Source organism: Balaenoptera musculus, chromosome 6 (genome assembly GCF_009873245.2).
Source record: "Balaenoptera musculus isolate JJ_BM4_2016_0621 chromosome 6, mBalMus1.pri.v3, whole genome shotgun sequence".
NCBI lineage: Eukaryota > Metazoa > Chordata > Mammalia > Artiodactyla > Balaenopteridae > Balaenoptera > Balaenoptera musculus.
Window position 1 is genome coordinate 12,217,336 of NC_045790.1, and position 19,886 is coordinate 12,237,221.

A 19,886-nucleotide genomic window follows, 5' to 3' on the forward strand; every position below is an offset into this window, starting at 1 on the left:
TTACCTATGTAAATTAAAACTGAACCAAGATTAGAAGCCAACATGTGACATGAGTAAACATATACCCTTCACCTAGGATGCTCTAAGTTACAAGCTTTAAATCATTATTTCTATTTATTTTTCTTTCAGTAAGAAGAGAGGGGAATGCAGTTTATGTAAAAAGAGAGGGGGTAGATGGTACAGATTTCAATGGACTTGTTAGGGAGAGCTTTGACAATCAGAAAAATCGGCATCTAAGAGGAAGCAAACATTTATGTTGTCAGCTAGTGGCATCATTCTGGGGAATGCATTTCCAATAACTGGATACAATGGGTGATAAGGCCTAAGGTGGATGAGGGCAGCACTTAATACTGTCTACTGGGTCACCCCCGAAGTCACTTGAGTTTACATTCTGCAAGTGCTAAAGAATGGTGAGGTCTAGGTGCTAAAATCTGATTTTATTAACACCGAGGGGATGAGAAAATGAGAGGTTTTCCCCAATCCTTGTGCCAGCCTCAAAAAACTTTTAATCTAAATTTTTACAGACTATGGCTACCCAGAACACCTGGATGTACCCCTCAATCACTCTAATGCTTCTCTTTAGACTCAAATCCACAGGGATAAACCAGGTCACAACAACTCATGTGAAAAAAATTTAGAAGAACAAAAGAAATGACCCACTTCTTAACCTGTCATAAAGGACTTTAAATTCTGGTAGAGTGATTATACAATTCTAAACCTCACTTAATAACGTTTCCTGAACAAACAAAACAGTATAAGAAGCATCTTCTTACAGCCATAAGGCTCGCTGGGAAGAAGGCAATGAGTCAACTCCGGTTTGTGTCCTTCTTGGATGAGGATCAAGTAGGAAGAGCGCTCTCCTAGAGAGTATCCTGGAATGGGGGCCGTCCTTTGACAGAGTGTTTTGTATTTACAGTTTGAAATACTCTTTGGAGAGTTAGGCACACTTAAAAAGGAAGAGGAAAGGAAATCAATATTTACTGAGCACTCACTATGTACACTAGGAGTCATCACATTTACTTCTCACAACCGTACTGTAACACAGATATTACCATCTCCAGTTTGCAGATGAGGGAAACTTGATTCAGTGTTAGTAAGCTGCCCAAGGTGACTAAGCCAAGAAGTGGCAGAAACAGGATCTGACCCAAACCCAGTGGTAAAGCTCATTCTTTTCACTACAAACCGTGTGGACTAAAAGAAGTGGACACCTGAGGATCTCTTTCATAGAATTTAAAAACTAAAAGACAATAAAAAAGGGAAGACAAAATAGAAGAGTTTACATTCTATATGGGGAAAAAATATTTCCAAATGTCTATTTGCGGAGATCTCTTAACAACTACTCCTCTTTGAAAAGGGGAAAGCATCCTACAGGATATGTGTACATAGTGGGCACATGAAAAGAAAAAATTTACACTTACCATTGGTAGACAATAAAAACTGAGCAGCATTTTTCTGGGGTAACCACCTAATTTTGTTGATCTTTTCTTCTATTTCTAAACTTTTCAAGTAGTCAAACTCTGGTTCATGGCTCTGAAAGGTGCTGTAAACATTATATTCTCCTCTGCTATGAGACTGGATTTTGTTCTAAAATGGAAACAAAAATATTTGGACCAGTTGAGAAATATTTCAAATTAATCAAACATATAGTCAATTCCAACAGATCCTGAATCTTATATACAATTATATTGTTTTTTATATTTAAAGGCTTTCAAGGAATAAATACAAATGCTTAAAAGAAAAAAAAGGAAAGGCTAAATAAAACCTAATAATTAGGCCCAATTCATGAGGAAAAGTGTTATTAAAATACGGATCATTCTGCTGATTACTTTACCATTATATATGACACAGTACAGAGGACTACTAAGCATACATAACAAAAAGTAAAGATTAAATAAGAAAAGCTCATCAGGAACAGCTGGCTGAGGCACACTTTCTTTCTCTGCCCACTGTCTTAAGGATCAGTTCTCTATCCGTTACTTAACATGATGTATTGTCCTCTTCCTTTCCCTTTCTCATGCCTGCCTTTAGGTCATTTCACTGCTGAAAAACTCTTTAAGAGAAGAGCTCTCATAAATGCAACAGCACATCAGACCCCGACCTCCCCCACCCAAGACCACAGTTACAGGGCTCTATTACCCACCGAGCCCACATTCAGCAATACCCAGCAGGCCTCACCCCATCAACAACTGCGTACCTTCCTTGAACTGTCTTTCTTATATTATGAGCCTAGCACGCACCAACGATTTATTTCACTTAGTATCAGTGTGAGTGAATATAATTTAAGCTATTGGATAAAGAGACTACCTGTGAACTTCTTCACTTAACACGACCTTAGCAAAAATGAGAATTAAAACCATGTTCAGGATTTTACCTTTTAATCCATCATCACATAATCAAAAACCTTTCCACTAAAGACATTAAATGTCTAGTTCAAAAAACCAATGGAAAAATAGTTTAAAAGAAAGATATTATTTATAATCAACTGTTTTAAGTAAAAGTGAATTAGCAAATGAAATGTTTAAGATTAGTTGATAATAAGAATGACCCGTTAGTCATTATTATTATTTCTCCTTATAAAAAGAAAAGTTTATTGAATCATCATCTTGTAAGTGTATGTTTTGGGTTGTTTTTTTCCAGTAGCTTGATTACCTGGATTGATCATTCATGGTTACAGTTGTGTGTGGGTCCTCTGACAGTAGTATCAATTATTACTGAGTGGCTTTGCCAATACTGAGAATGCAAAGCATACCATAGAACATAATCCACACTGGGAATATGGAAAGGGTAAAAGTCAAACTCAGAACCTTGGTCTCATTACCATACTCTTACACCAAATCTGATAACCTGACCCATTTAATGTGTACACGCTAATATCTCACCAGAAGAAATTCCGGAAGTCTTCCATTGAAAGTTACTCAGTTTCTAAACGTTTATCATGTTACTCTCCAAAAAAAGCTACAATAAGTGTTTTAACTTAAGCAAGAGACTACAATACTATGTACACTAGGTCCCAGAGGTATAGAGAAATTTAATAACACAGAATCTCTGCCTTCCGGTAACTTGTGTGTGTGAAACTTTAGTCAAAAGTAGAAATTAAGGTCCATATAATTCAGATAAGCAAAACAAAGAGCCAAGGTAAGCAGGGCCAAGGTATATGCAGAAACTAGGTCTATCACAGGGTCACGCTGTATTTGATGATAAGGAAAAGAAAAGCACAACCATATAAAAATATTTTCTACAACAGAAAAATAACATCATCCTTAAGACTCAAGAATAACTACATGGGTCTAAACATGATCTATTACATGATTCAGAAACAAAATCATTGGAGGTATTTGGCCGTCTCAGTGGATTGCCAAGAAGCACTGTTTCTTTCCGACAGGGAAAAAAAAAAAAAAAAAAATATATATATATATATATATATATACACATATATATAAATGTATACACACACACACACACACACACACACAAGGAGAAAGTTACAGCTGACAAGTTAAAGATACATGAGGCATGTGCACTCTCTCCTGAAACTGCTAAAATTACAGTGAATTTTTAAAGACAATGGATAAAAACAAAAAAATAACAGCAGAGATGACAGCAGCAGTAACAAATGAAAGATGTCATAAAACAGATGCCATAAAACAATGACCGACTTAACGAACTACAGAGAGCCGAACCCTAGCAGACAGTGGGATTTTCCCTAAAACGTGGGGAGGGATTACATTATAATGGTCACAACAGCACTGTTCTCTGCATGCACTAAGTACACTGAGCAAACAAAAAAAAGGAACATAATCCCATGTCCTCAACACTGTGCCACTCGAACAAGAACGCATCAAAGTCAAAGAAGGCTAGTTTATTTTTGTTTTAAAAACTCTCCTACAATCAGAGAGAATCATGATACATTCCAGAATGCCTCATATTTGGGTTTTTCTTGTACAGCTTTCCAGAATCTATTTTCTTAACCACACAATCTATTTATGTGAAATCTTCTTAATGAATTTAGAAACGCTTCATCCCAACACCTGTAATAGTATCTGGCATATAACAGGCATTCAATAAAAATTTTCTAAATGAACAAAAATAAAAGCAAAAAGAATGAATAAAAGGTGGCACTAGTATGGTAAAGGGAAGCTGGAATTAACCTGGCAAATGGAGTATGGTGCAGAAATTAGGAAGAATGGGTTAGATGCACACACAGCAAGACAGAAGGTTCTGGAAAACACAGCTCTTAGTGATAAAGTAGGGCACAGAATGAGGTGCAAGACATAGTATTCTTCACATACATTAAAAAACACAGTCCACAAAAACAAAATCACATACTTCAACATGGACACAAACAGAAGCCACAAATACATAAAGGATGCTGTATCATGACCAAGTTTTAAAGCCACAATGAAGACAGTGTGGTACTCACACGAGAACTGACAAATATACCAATGGAAGAGAACAGATGGCCCAGAAACAGGCCTGAATTTGGACAAAAGTGGCACTGCTGAGCCAGGATGGTCTTCTCACTAAATAGTTTTTGGTTAATTGGCTATTCATATATAATAAAACAAACCCTGACCCCTACTACACCTCAAACCACTCATGTAAACTGATTTCAGGTGAATCAGAAATATAAATGTGAATATGTCTAGTACAACACTGTCCAAGAGAGCTTTCTGCAAATAGTCTGTATCTGTGCTGTCCAATATGGTAGCCACCAGCCACATGTGGTTACTGAGCACCTGAAATGTAGCTACTGTGACTAAGGAAGTGAACTTTAAATTTTACTTAATTTTAATTAATTAAAATTTAAATAGCCACAGGGATCTACTAACTACCATACTAGAGAGCACAGATCTAAAAGATAACAGAAATGTGTATCTTCCTGGACCTTGGGGTAGAGAAGTATTTCTTATACAGGACAGAAAAAGCAGTTAATTCTAGAGAAAACATTGATAAACTGAATTATATTAATATTAATAACCTCTATTTGTCAAAAGACACCATTTAGAAAAAATGAAAAGGTAAGTCACAGAATGGAAGATAGATACTTCCAACAAATACAACTGACAAAGGGTTCATATATTCAAAAAGTGCAAAAAGCCCACAAATCAATAAGAAAAATGACAGACAACCCAGCAGAAAACAAGTGCAAGAGATTTTAGTAGGCACTTCACAAAAGATGATATCCAATGGCCAATAAACACATAAAAAGATGCTGAACCTTGGCGTTAATCAAGAAAGTACAAATTAAAACCACCATAAGGGCTTCCCTGGTGGCGCAGTGGTTGGGAGTCTGCCTGCCAATGCAGGGGACATGGGTTGGAGCCCTGGTCTGGGAAGATCCCACATGCCGCGGAGCAACTAAGCCCGTGAGCCACAACTACTGAGCCTGCGCGTCTGGAGCCTGTGCTCCGCAACAAGAGAGGCCGTGATAGTGAGAGGCCCGCGCACCGCAATGAAGAGTGGCCCCCGCTCGCAGCAACTAGAGAAAGCCCTCACACAGAAACGAAGACCCAACACAGCCAAAAATAAATAAATAAATAAAATAAAATAAAATAAAAGATGACCTGAAAAACACTTGCTCATTAAAAAAAAAAAAGCCACCATAAGATACCCTCATAACCTCCAAATATTTAAATTTTAAAATTACTGACAATACAAAACATTGGCAAAGATGTGGAACAGCCAGAATTTTCATATATTGTTCATGAGAATAAAATTGGCAGAACCACTTTTTACTGTGTTGTCTACTAAAACTAAATGCCTACCCCCATGACATGATAATTTCAAGCATGACAATGTGCACCAGAAAATGTGATCAAGAATGTTCACAGCAGCATTATTAATCCATGAACTGAAACAACCAAAATGTCTGCATCTATTTATAACAGAATGGACAAATTGTGGTACAGTTTTACAAAAGAACATTATATAGCAATGAAAGTGAGCAAATTATTACACAAACATAAACTGAGCAAAAAGGCCAGACATAAAATACTTACTGTAGATTCCATTTATAAAAAGTTCTATAACTACAAGCCAAACTAAGTATTAGAAGACAGGCTTACAAGGGGAGGAAAGAGAAAGGAATGACTGGGAAGGGGAATGAGAAGGGTTAAAGGAAGGATGGGAAGTTCTGTGTGTGATAATCCACTAGTGTTCTGTGCACGTTTCTGTGTATCTTTCAATAGAGCTTTTTAAAAGATGCAGCATACAAACTGTGCAGCCACTTTGAAAACTGTATGGGCGTTCCTCAAAAAAATAAAAAATAGGGTTTCTCTGGTGACGCAGTGGTTAAGAATCCGCCTGCCAATGCAGGGGACATGGGTTCGAGCGCTGGTCCGGGAAGATCCCACATGCTGCGGAGCAACTAAGCCCGTGCACCACAACTACTGAGCCCTCATGCCACAACTACTGAAGCCCGTGCGCCTAGAGCCCGTGCTCCGCAACAAGAGAAGCCACCGCAATGAGACGCCTGCGCACCGCAACAAAGAGTAGCCCCCGCTCGCCACAAGTAGAGAAAGCCCGCGCACAGCAACAAAGACCCAATGCAGCCAAAAATAAATTAATTAATTTTTTTAAAAAAAGGGGGACTTCCCTAGCGTTCCAGTGGTTAAGACTCCACGCTTCCACTGCAGGGGGCACAGGTTTGATCCCCTGTCAGGGAACTAAGATCCTGCATACCACGAGGCACAGATGGGGGGAAAAAAAAAAAAGAACTACCATATGATCCAGCAATCTGGTATATATCCAAAATAATTGAAAACAGAATCTCAAATGAGATTATTCACAATAGCTAAGAAGTGGAAACAACCTAAATGTCCATCGACTGCTAAATGAATAAAGAAAATGTGTGTGGGGGGGTGTGTATAATACACATTTAATGGAATATTATTCAGCCTTTAAAAAAAAGGAACTCTAAAGCAGAAGCTAACACACCATTGTAAGGCAATTATACTTCAATAAAGATGTTTAAAAAAAAAAAAAGGAACTCCTGTCATAGGCTACAACATGGATGAACCTTAAGGACATTATGCCAAGTGAAATAAGCCAGTCAAAAATGACAAGTACTGCATAATTCCACTTATACGGGGTATCTAAAGTAGTCAACCTCATAGAAACAGAAAGGAGAATGGTGACTGCCGGGGAGTGGAGGGAGGAAGAAGGAAGTTGCTGTTCGGTAGGTACAGAGTTTCAGTTATGCAGAACTGGGGGGTTCTGTTGCATAACAATGTATATGTGGTTAAAACTGTATTGTACACATGGAAATTGTTGGGAGGTTGAATGTTACATGATATTTTGCCACAATTAAATAACAGCACACAATAACAAAATACAAATTATAAGAACACATTCAAATGGTTATCTATGAAGGGAGAGGTGCATGGGAGAATGGCAGCACATTATGCAAATAAAAGTTAATGTACGTGTGACTACACACGTGCGTGCACGTGTTTGTTTACTGAAAGAAAGGGCCTCGCCATGATCTATAATGGTAGTGTCATGAACTCAAGTATGCCCCTGAGGTTCAAACAAACCAAAACAGAATATAAAACAGCAGTAATATCCAATGATGTTTGAGCCAAACAAACATTTGGAAAGAGAATTAGAACTTCATTTCTTACACAAAAATAAATTCCAGAGGAAATAATTAAATATTTAAAAGTAAATAAAGGCAGCCAAAAGAAAGTACAATGGCAAATTTCTATATAATTCTGAAGTGAAAAAGAGCTAAGTATAAAAATGAAAGCAAAGAGCAGAGAAAGGTGGACGTCTGTCTGACTAGGTAGGAATACTTAAAGGTTAAAAAACAGTATACTGGGGAGAAAAGTGCATCTTAAGACAACAGTTACTATCTTTCATGTGTAAAAGGTCCTTAAAAATAATTAGGAAAAATATTAACACCCTCCTCTGAAAGATGAAAAGGTCATTTACCTAAAAAATGATCAGCAAATATATGTATAACTACTCATCATCATTAGTATTCAAAATTAAGGAATAATGTTTTGCCTTTAAACTGATGAAGAATAAAAAGAACATGATAATGACCACAGTTTTAATGATGAGAATATGGACAAAGTCATACACTACTGGGAGAAGTATAAATTTACACAGCTTTTCTGGAGGATAATTTGTCCATACTTATTGAAAGCCTTAAAAAGGTACTCAACAATTCCACTTCAAAGTATAACCTAATGAAAAACAATGTATGCAAAATTGTATGAACAACTTAATGCATAAACAGCCTAAGTCAAGTAAATTATGAAATGCTATAGAGCCAATTAAATTCATATGGAGATCAATGTTTCTCAACCATGTTAATTTATGTGCAATGCTTCCTTGCTAATACCTTCTGCAGATCCCACAAGGTACACGTTTGTTAAACTGTGTCATTTAAGTTATAAAGACAGACTATGTTCTTCCAAATGACACATGCATTTCTTTCCACTCAGGGTTTGCAATAGTCTCTTCACTTCCCTGACTGAGACTGAGATTAATCGGAGAAAACATTAGAAGTTACAGGGGCTTCCCTGGTGGCGGAGGGTTGAGAATCTGCCCGCTAATGCGGGGGACCGGGGTTCGAGCCCTGGTCTGGGAAGATCCCACATGCCGCGGAGCAACTAGGCCCGTGAGCCACAACTACTGAGCCTGTGCGTCTGGAGCCTGTGCTCCGCAACAAGAGAGGCCGCGATAGTGAGAGGCCCGCGCACCGCGATGAAGAGTGGCCCCCGCTCGCTGCAACTAGAGAAAGCCCTCGCACAGAAACGAAGACCCAACACAGCCATAAATAAATAAATAAATAAATAAATAAATAAATAAATAAGTAAGTAAGTAAAATTAAAAAAAAAAAGTTACAGAATGATACATACAACATGATACTTTTTCTACAAAACAAAATAAAGCCCCAGAATAAACACAGATACATAAATTGATCTTTATTCATGTGATGGGATGATTTTGGATTTTTATCTTATTCTTTGTGGAAATGATACACAGTTTTCATGTTTTCCACGATAAACATATTAAGAATAATCAAGAGTTAAAAATGACTTCTTTGAAGTAACATCACTTGACGTTCTATAACAGCTAATTAATTCTAAATATATAAAAAACTGCCTTGTGTTTTTACTAACTTCCTCTGCCTTAAATGAAACTGTGAAAATACAGAAAATATTTACTTTGCTCCTAGACCAAAACATAAATTTTAGAAAACATTAACTGTATTTTCCTTTGATCACATAAAAATGAGAAAAAAAAATGGACATTTTTTAAGTTTCCAAATAGAACACTACGAAAACTTAGTTACTGTTTTTTAATGCTCCTTTAATCCTATTACTTGTTAGAGACAACCATTTGTTTTATATTTCAAAATATAGTTGACCCTTGAACAACATGGGGGTTATGGGTGCCAAGTCTCTGCGCAGTGGTAAGTCCACATATAGCTCGGACTTGGCCCTCTGTATTGTGGCTCCACAGCTGTGGATTCAACCAACCATGAATCCTGTAGTACTGCAGTATTTACTATTGAAAATAATCCATGTGTAAGTGGACCCACACAGTTCGAACCTGTGTTATTCAAGGGTCACCTACAGTTAGTTTAAAGAGTTTTTGAGTTTTGTGAAACAGCAATTCAGGGACAGTGACAGAAATGGTACAAAACAAAATCAATTCATATCAGATAACAAACCATTATCAATGCATTCAGCAACCTAGGGGAATTTTCTAGAATAAAGCAAAATACAAGATAGGGTAAACATAAAACAAACAAAAGAATTTCTAACTTTTTCCAAGCTGATCACAGTGATGGTAGTTGAAATACTTGAAGATTTTACAGGATCCTATTAAATTATATCCAATAGTAATAAGCTAATGCTCATTCACTGAGTTCTTATTATGTACTATGCTAATCAATATGTAATCTAGAAGAATATCAGTCATAATTTCCTGTTTACAAAACTACAACATAGTGGGAGAGATAAAAAGGATACCTGGTTGAATCAATTAGAAAATCGAATCAAGTGGTATTATTCTTTACCTATGATATTCAAATAAAATTTAAAGAAAATGTGTTAAGTTACAATTAATATACAGTTGATCCTTGAACAACGCGGGTTTGAACCGTGCAGGACCACTCTTACATGGATATTTTTCAATAGTAAATATGACCGTACCACAAATCAGCAGATGTGGAGGGCTGACCATAAATTATATAGGGATTAACCCCATGTAGTTCAAGGGTTAACTGTAATGCTTTAAAATGTTATAAAATCTAAAATAGTTAATGTGCTATTATTCAGATTATCTAACTACCCAGAATAATTTATTTCTAAACCATGACACAGAATAAGAGCGGGGCATAGAGCAAAGAATTTTAATTACTGGGAATATTAAGAGGTAAACTGAAACTAGAAATCTGGATAATAGATGGCTGAACAAGAGGGGTGGCTGGATGAATGAATAAATACAAATGAGGACTAGAACCCAGGTCTTTAAACTCTCAGGGTTTTCAAACTCATTCCAACTTTTCCCTCTCTAAGCCTCTACAGAGAAAAACATCATACCTTAATGGCTACTATTAAAAAGTCTGATGATCAAGTACTTTTCTCATTACTATAAAGTTAATGAAACTGATTTTCTTGTGTGATTTATACCACTTAAGCTCATTACTTAGAGGAGTAAGATTTTTTTCATTGTGGATATTCATCCCAATTTATACAGGATTAGCTTTTTTTTTTTACCCACTTGACTAGCTGTGTGATCTTAGAGAAGACATTTATCTTCGCTAAATCTCAATTCATTTATAAATCTGTAATAAATTGAGACATAGTAAGTGTGCATAACATCTTTGTTATTTTACTGTGAAGATTAATAAGATTTAGGGAGCTTGGCAGAGGGTCTGGCATATAAACTGTTGTTGCTATACCCATGTCAGAATGGGAAAAGCAACGGACAGGGAATCGGGATATAAGGGTTCTAGAGCAAGGGTTCACTTCTTTGTTAACTGTATGACTTTCCATGAGTAAACCTGCTGTCTGAGCCCCCCAGTTTCTTTATTGGTAAAAAGAGGTTGCATTACCAGAGGTTACAAATTTGGGGCCCACAGACTACTCAACTCCCAAGGGTCCATGGGATTTTATAAACTTGGATGTGGTAGAAATTTACATGTTATTTTTACTAATCTCTAGCTGAAATTCAGCATTTCTTTAAATTATGGATGTAGCAGCAGGCCACAGTATTAGCAATACCATGACTTTGTCACTATAGAAATGACATGTTTTAAAATCACACTTCAGCTGTTAGTCACAAAAAAACACATACTGCTCAAAAATAAGTGTTTTTAATAAATTGAAAAATATATTTCAATAGTTTCCTTCACAATCCTATGTATTTTATGCAATTAAAACATTCTTGAAAAGTCCACAGACTTTACCAGGCTACTGAAGGAAGCTACATCACAGAAAGGGTTAAGAAGCCCTGCAAACCCTATAAATTTTAGCTCTTAATTTCTATGAACACACCATATACATATAAAGTTCAAAACAGGCAAAACAAATTCACAGTTAGTTCAGGATAGGGGGGTAGTAGTGACAGGATAGAGAGGCTTCTGGAGTGCCAGTAATATCCCATTTCTTGACCCAGATGATAGTTACACAAATGTATTTGTTGTGAAAATTCATAGAACTGTACACATATAATTCTATGAATTTTTCTATATGCATGATCTATCTTGGAAAAACGGTTTAAACATATTTTTAGATAAGATAAACTTGAAGCTGTATTTTGGAGCTTTTATCATTATCCTGGTATTGGAATGCAGTCAATTTTAATTTTAACTTTCTATCAGGTTAAGTCCCCAAAGGAGTTTATAATTAATAAATAAATAAATGAATGAATGAATGAATGAAAAGTGATGGTGTCTCTGGCTTCCAGAAATTCTGATTTGGTGGTTTTGAAGTGCAATCTAGGAATCTGCATTTTAACATTCTGGTTAAAATTTTTAGGTGGTTAGGTGCATTTTTAGGTGATTCTAACATTTTGTACTCTGAAAGCACAACCTTAGATTAAAAAATTGAATGAAAAATGAAGACAGTTAAAGCCTGGTAGCTTAGAAAAGGAAGCTTATTTTATAGATATTTTGATTTGGAAGAAACCACAGTGGTAGTATTTTCTTGAACTTCTCATATTCTTTCCACAATATTCCTGACAGATGGGCATCCAATTCTTGTGTACTTATTTCCACACACAAAATAAACTAACCTCTTCTTCCACATGAATCCCTAAGTTACAAGACTCTTCGTAGTCTCTTCTTCTCCTGGCTTTACAGCCTTAGTCCCTTCAACCATTCCTCTCCAATGTTTCTAAATCTGCTATTCTGCTTGGCACACAGGAAGTACTATGTTAAGTGAACGGTGCCACATCACTCTAAAACAGTAGGATCTGTCCCTTCACTTAAACAACAGACTAAACCAAGCCCTTTGTATAAACGATATTTTATTCTGTTAAACCACATCTTGATTTTGAGTCCCATTCCAGTCTTTTGCTTTCTTCTATACTCTGTTAAGGAGTTTTGGGAATACCACATAAAGAACAAAAAAATGAGAAAGAAATCCTAGAAAGTAACCAGCAGTCATAGAAAACAGAAAACAAATGCTGCATAACAATCTAGAAAGAAATCAGAAAGGAACCACCTCTCTGCTCACTTTTCTCCTTAACTGTCCCTTAAAAACATCAACCCTCCCCCAACACTTTAGCTTATCATGTATATCAAAAAGCCTCAGAGAAACCTGAAGAAGTTCTGAGCAATCCAAAGCCAACAGGAAACCAACTACTTCAACAACTGCTGATCATTTAACATGAGCACCCATAGAAACAAAGATCCTTTAAAAACTACGGAACACCACAATGTAACAGCTGCATGGAATCTCCCTCCAAATTATCATTATCAGAAGGAATGTATCCCACCATCCACTCTGTTGTCAAAAGCCATTACATACAAGCTGTGAAAATTAGTAAGATGGGTCAGTTGTTTCAGGACATGCTATAAAGAACACTGGATTAGACTCAAAATTTTGGACTCTGACCATGTGATGCATATGATGCCTCATGGAAATCGATTTACCCTTGTGCCTCAATTTCCCTACACACCCTGCTTCCATCACAGAGATTCTGTCAAATAGAAAACTATTCAAACGTGTTAGTTATAAAAATACTATTAAATAACAGCAGAAAATGTTACAGGAACACCAGGCTGAAATATACTCTGAATAAATACTCTGAATATACTCAGGCTGAAATAAACTGAATGAAGACCCTGTTTATTGACCACCCAGTTTCTCTGCCTGGGAAACAGAGGGACAGGCAGCAAAGTGTGCCCGACAGGATGACAGGAAGGGGACCTGCCACACCTGAAGGGTAAAAGTGAGACAGAAAGGTGGGTTAAAGATGTCAAAGTTTGATGTGCAAGGTTCACTGCTGCTACAGTATGATCTTTTCTTCTTAATTAAGGGCAATAAAAAAAGTGAGTGGAAATATGTAAATCTCCAGTCAAGTGAATTTTAGCAAGGAACCCTGACACTGTAGACACTGTAGTTCAAACATCACTGTGTTTTGCAGAGAGAGCTAGCATCATCATCAGGGTCTAAGAAATGCTCACTTGTTAAGCGCCAGTGTACCTTGGAATGTATGTATAATAGCTGTGGTTGTTAGAAAAAGCTGGATTAAAATTTAGAGATCCAAGTTCTAATCCCAGAGCTTTGCTATTAAACTAAGCAATATAACTTTGTTATGTAAACTTTTGTTAGGATTTACCGAAACATTAGGAAAAGACTATCTCTAAGTTCTCTTCCAGTTTTTAAACTGTAACACTATTTTACAGATGTATAGCTGTGAACTCATAAAATCTAACCTAAGTATGTTAGGTATTGATATAAATGTAAGGTACATACATTTATAATCAACGACATAGACACTGAATGTCCTGAAGACAGCATTATATTAGAAGCTCCAGTATAAGACAGGGCTTAAAAATGTGGAAAATATATTAGGTAAAATGCATCAGATTAATATTAACAAGATCAAGTTTCAAGAGGGAAAGCCAATAATTTACCATCTTTGTTATTTAATCTATCCCTTAAAAAATACACTGATATTTACACTAAGTAATTTTCAAAAGACACGCTACTAATCTGAGTTTCTAGATAATTAATTTTTGTCTTTAACTCTTAAATGCAGTTAAGAATGACAGACAACTTACACTTTTAAATAACACAAAGCCCCCATTTGAAATGTAGGCTCTCTCAGAAACCCTCAATGTAAAGCCCTTCAAGATGGAAGTGCTTAGGAAGCAAACTTAATTTTAAATGCTTTTCTCCAAACACCCTTCTTTAAAACAAAAGTGTAGACTGCCATTAATTTTCAGTTAAAAAAAAAATACACGTAAGGGCAGAAAATGCCTACGGGAAAGCCAGCTCTAATTTCTGAATAACAAAATTAACACTCACATTTTGGTTACCTAACATGAAAGACATTAGAGCGCACTGAGAGATAACATGTTGGAAGTTCTGGGTTCTGGTTGTTAGCTCTGCCATGAAGAAATCAAGTGATCTCTTAATAGCCTGGCTTTCTCACTTGTAAATAAAGGGAAACGGTAATGACCTGTAAGGTTCCATTTCGACTCTTAAGTATTTCAAAATTCTTATGGTCACATTTTTAGCTGCTTGAAAACAGGAACAAAAACTGATTTTGCCCCCCTTCCCACAAGATCATTCTCTGTCAAGAAAAGCCTGAGTCTTATTTTCATATTTTCTTCCAACCAAAAAAATAATAATAAATAAAAGGAGACATATTTAGTGTTTGTGCATCTTCGAATCAGACACTGTTAATCATTTCTTTTAAAATTAAATTACCTACCTCACTGGGTGTTGTGAGGATTAATTCATTAGTGTTTGTATAGCACTTTGAGATCCTCAGGTCAAAGGCGCTATAGAAGTGCAAAGTAGTAGTATTATTACTAGATTCTTGCTTATTTAAGGAAGTTCACAATCCTTTAAAAGCTAACTCTGTGTTATGATTTAGACATCTATTTGTAAAACCCTGCATTTTATCCACATTACTTTTAACTCTTCTTGAATATCTTATAGAGACAGGGGCAGAATGTTTGGAAACAAATGATAAAGGTTTAACTTTGATCTACATATGGAGGGAGAGACTAAGAGAAAATCCATTGTGACAAATTTTGTTCAGCATAAAATTTTAGTGAGAAATCTTGTCAATCAGATTTAGAAGTGTGCCTAAGTTGTACCCAAAACAAAACCAAACCCTACTTTAATCACAGATTCTGCAATGAGAAATTCCTTTCTTCAAAGAGAAAAGGAAACAATTTTCAAATCGACTCCACTTTAAGAGGGGTACTGAGCTTATAAATTACATTACATGCGTATACATGCAACTGTCATTTAAAACCTTTATACTTAAATCCCAGTAATAGTATTAGTATAAACTGATGTCAAAATAATTGAGCAGCTTTTTCTTTAAACTACGCTCCCACCCGCAATTACACAAAGCAAACTATGCACTGAAAAGAGGTCAAAGCAATTTTAGTTTATGGAATTTTAAGAAAAAAAAAAGAGGGCCAAGGCTTTAAAACCAGTTAAAATCTTTTATTCCACACTTCCCACCCCTTTCTCTAACCAAATCTTCTCACAATTAAAACAACACACACACGTACACATACACACACACAGAGCTAAGAAAACCAGAGCCATCTATACATTGGATACTCTGCTCGATAAACACACTTCTTTAAAAATCTGCCAGCATCCTCTGATGAGATTCTCCAGCATAAGCTCCAGTCCCACGAGCAAACTGAAATTTAGATATTAAACTTTAAATACTTACCTCCTGCTCCTGTTGAAAGATGACGACTCTACCACCTTTATCTCCGGTTGCTAGTAATTCTCCAGAATGATTAAATTCTACTGTAGAAATTATATCTGCTGTATAATTGAAACAAAAATGAAAAAAAAGACATTAGTTCTTCTTTCCCAACTCACTACAGAGTTTCTTAATGAGAACTTAGCATGTTTCTCCTAATATATTCCAAGTCTATATATCAACCTGCCATCAGAAATAAAGTAAATCTAAAGTTCTTTCATGGATATTTTGGTTCACCCAGAAGAAAAAAAAACTCCCCAGAGTAAACCAGTGACACTATTTTAACAAACAGAAACACAACAAATAATAAACACTAGTGCTTTATTAATATTTCACTAAATTCATGAATGTAAAGAAATCAACAATTTGTGAAACATTCTATGACAGCACCATTAAACATTAATATCGATAATTATTGTGCTAATTTTCTTTCTGATATACTTTTGATAAGCTTCTTTATGCAAACCCAAAGATGGTCTATAAAATTAAGACAGATATAAATAAAATGGGGAAATTTTCAAAATGTAAAAATAATTGCAGGTGGAAATTTAACAATCATAAATATATAAATTCAAATTATGGTCTCTTAAACAAATGTTTGCAAATAGAACACACTTATACCAGCAATGCTTTGTGCTATGCACCTTCAATATGCACAGCTCTTCTTGTGGCTCCCAAACACAGCAGGGGCTACTAGAATCAGTCATGTTACACCCAAAGTCGGTGCTAACTTCACAGTCAAGTTCAAATAAAATTATCAGGGTTTTTTCCTTGCTTTTTGACACCAGAGCCATTTTCCTAAAGAAAAAAATCTAAGTTACAGAATTGGGCATTAAGATAAAGCAATTACACTATACAATTCACCATTTTCACAAGCATTATGCCAAATTAGGAAAGACCCCATCATACGCATGTTACATAAACAATCAAACTTTTACTACAGGAGAAGGGTCATCTTCTTGCCTACATTAGCTAACTGTAAGAATTTTAAAATGTGACTTTATATAGTAAAGAACACTGTATACTTTAAATTTTAAAACTTACTGACCAATGTATTGTATCATATCAATATCCTGTCCAGCACAGCATTTTACCATTTTCATTTTAGTGATTTTTCCAAGTTCAGCTTGATTTTAGAAAGCTTTCTTTGCTTCCTCCATTGTCTAGGTCCAAGGCACCTTACCTTTTTGGAACTCTCTGAGAACCTACTGAAAGTTCACATGCTCTCCCAAGAAACTGTACATATTTAAGTACACACAAAAATTTGCATATAATTTCAAAAGGTTTGGACAGCATCCCACCTCCAGGTTAAAACCTTTAGCCCAGACAACTCACCGTGGCCGGTGGTATCAGGAGGAAAGAATAAATCTAGTGTTTACACTACATGCATATGTAACACCACGGTGTAAAACTGAATATACTGTACTATTCTGTAAAGCCCAACATCAATAAATACTTAAAAGCCATTCTATTAGGTGCTCTGTACTGTATTTACTTCTGTAGTGAATATAATAAAGGATTAAAAACATACATAGTCCCTGCACTTAAAGCACATTATAGTATAGTTACAGAGAGAAAGTAAGTAGGAGCTAACAATATCAGAACAAATAGTTACACCTTATTTGAAGGTTAGATTCTAAAATCAGGGAATAAGGTAAAAGCCATACATAGTAAAAATTATCTTTAAATTCAAATCCCTCAGACAGGCACCACTTTGGAGATGCAAACTCTTGCTCTTGTTCTTTTAAGTCCAACTCAGCCAATTTTCCCTACAGCATTGATAGTTTGTGATTTCTTTGGCTAACTCATCAAATGAACTAGTTAATTTGAATATAAAGTCATGCTTCACCAAAAACACCTTATCTCTCAACTCTAGTGTATGCTCTTGGCTTGGTGAAATGCTCACACCTGATACCAACTCCAGATTCATTCTCCTTTTCACTCAATGGAATAACAGGAAGAGTAGGCTCAGTATTTAAATTATTTCCTCTTTCCCCAGGTCCAAATTGTTGCAGCCACCTAAATTAATTCCTTGTTAGGTAGATGAACTATTACAGATAAGACTTAACAGGGCATATGTCAGTGATCACGGTATGACCAGCCTGGCTGGACTCTCTGTTGGGCAGTAGTAAAAAGCAGGGAGGACAGAATGCTGCAGGATGGGCTCCATTTCTAATGGGGAGAAATGTCGATCTTCCTTAGGTGAACTGGACAGGGGGAAATCTAGAGGTGATTAAGTCAGTAAGGAGATCATTATAATAAGAGGATTGAGGAGATCTGGGATGGGGGTGGTGGCGGTAGGGATTCCACACCTGTATTATTCTTAGAGACAGAACAAGAATCAAGGAATAAAACAGCAGGCACAATACCCCCAAGTACTGAAGACATTACTGACTCACATAGCTGGTTATAATGAGGTCACTGAACATCGGATGGGGAAGGGAAGGAGACGTGTGTGCACGTGCATGGTGGGAGCACATGCATGGGGTGTGGAGGGGAGGAAGGAGAGGAGGAAAAGACCAATAATTTAGTGCAGGACGCAACAGGAATAGTAAGACGTCTGCTCTTACAATGTGTCACTTCTTATCCCAAGAATGGTTATTTTACAACAAGAGCTGCAGAGTAAAGTGAAATGATATGTGTTTAGTACCAAACCAGCTTTGCAGCAAGGGTACAAAACTCTTACAGGTACACTTGAGACAGGCTGAGGAACCCTAGAAACAAATGGCCTACACAGTGAGAGGCTGAACGTCAGGAAACGACAAGAAACAAAGATCTACACCATAAAAGTCAACGCACTTTAAATCCTTTAGGGAGAGAAATATTGAGCGAAAGGCATACAATTTTCTCATTTTAGATATTTTTAAGACACTACTGTTTGTGACTATCTTGCCAAAAGCCAATGAACAAACAGAAAATTTTAGAAATAGCTAACCAAGCCACTGATGCTTAGTGAGTAGTGTAGAGGAATTTTATTTGGGGGAGGGGTGGGCAGGCAGACTCATGGCCTCCTTGCTGTGATTTTTATACTGCATATATTTAATATAGCCATATTTCAGATAGGTAAATTATTTTCCTGGCTTGTATGATGAAAGTAAATAGGTACCATGCCATGGTGTTCCCTCCTCCTTCCCCACAATAAAAGCAAGGGGAGAAAAGAAAGAAACACCATGATTTCTGGATGCTTGGCCATCCGCACATGTGTGAGAGAGCCACCATATACACAAGCACCTATTAAATCTCCAAGTGTATGACTGCTTTTAGAGTTTTTCTGAGCTGTAAAATGCCTAGATCTCACAAGGTCTCACTGGGAATATGACATATAAAAATGATGAATAAAAGGGAGAATAAGATCAAATTCTGCTTTGTAGACCAAGAAAAATATCCAGGAATCCATTATGGAGTATGCTACGAAACTGAGCTTTGAGCTGTATGTATGTGCTTCTACACCCTGGTGCGCCAAGAAGGGGATATGGGTTTGTAACCTCCAGTTTTGAGCAAGCTCTTTCCCTCAGTATGCCATACAAACATTTCTGTTTTCAAGTGTGCCAGGATGTGTAAAAGATGAGGAAGCATGGCTCTAAAAATAGTGCTCCCACATCACGTGCACTGATACCCAAATGAGGTTGGTCAAATACTGCTATCTATGTTTTTGAAAGTAACAGTAACTCTGCTCCTAGAAAATATTCTTCTAATGTTCTGATTCCTATGCCACTGAAAAATATTACAGAGTAGATGACTGCAGGAAGTCTACAAGAGCACTGTTCAACAGAACTCTCTGGTTACCATGGAGGTGTCCTATATCTGCGCTGTTCAATACAGTAATCACTAGCCACATGTGGCTCCTGAATTTTTAACTTTAGCCATGTGTCTAGGGGCTATCATACTGGACAGCCTAGGTCTAAAACATTATAGAGTAGACACTGACTTCTACTGCAAAGCCAAGAATGCTGGAA

The 19,886-nt window shown here is 36.4% G+C and overlaps 1 protein-coding gene across 4 annotated transcripts in view; it reads right to left on the minus strand.

The window, feature by feature from the left end:
- Positions 1-19,886, minus strand: part of PPP2R2A (protein phosphatase 2 regulatory subunit Balpha) — an 84,612-nt gene that overhangs the window by 15,368 nt on the left and 49,358 nt on the right. For 3 of the 4 annotated variants that reach the window (XM_036854532.1, XM_036854533.1, XM_036854534.1), the window contains 2 exons: positions 15,895-15,992; positions 1,419-1,584 (listed from right to left, as the gene is read on the minus strand). In XM_036854532.1, the coding sequence (XP_036710427.1) occupies positions 1,419-1,584; positions 15,895-15,992 (264 nt within the window). Of the gene's footprint in view, positions 1-1,418; positions 1,585-15,894; positions 15,993-16,551; positions 16,882-19,886 lie in introns of those variants that run through there. The other variant, XM_036854535.1, reaches the window with a different exon arrangement.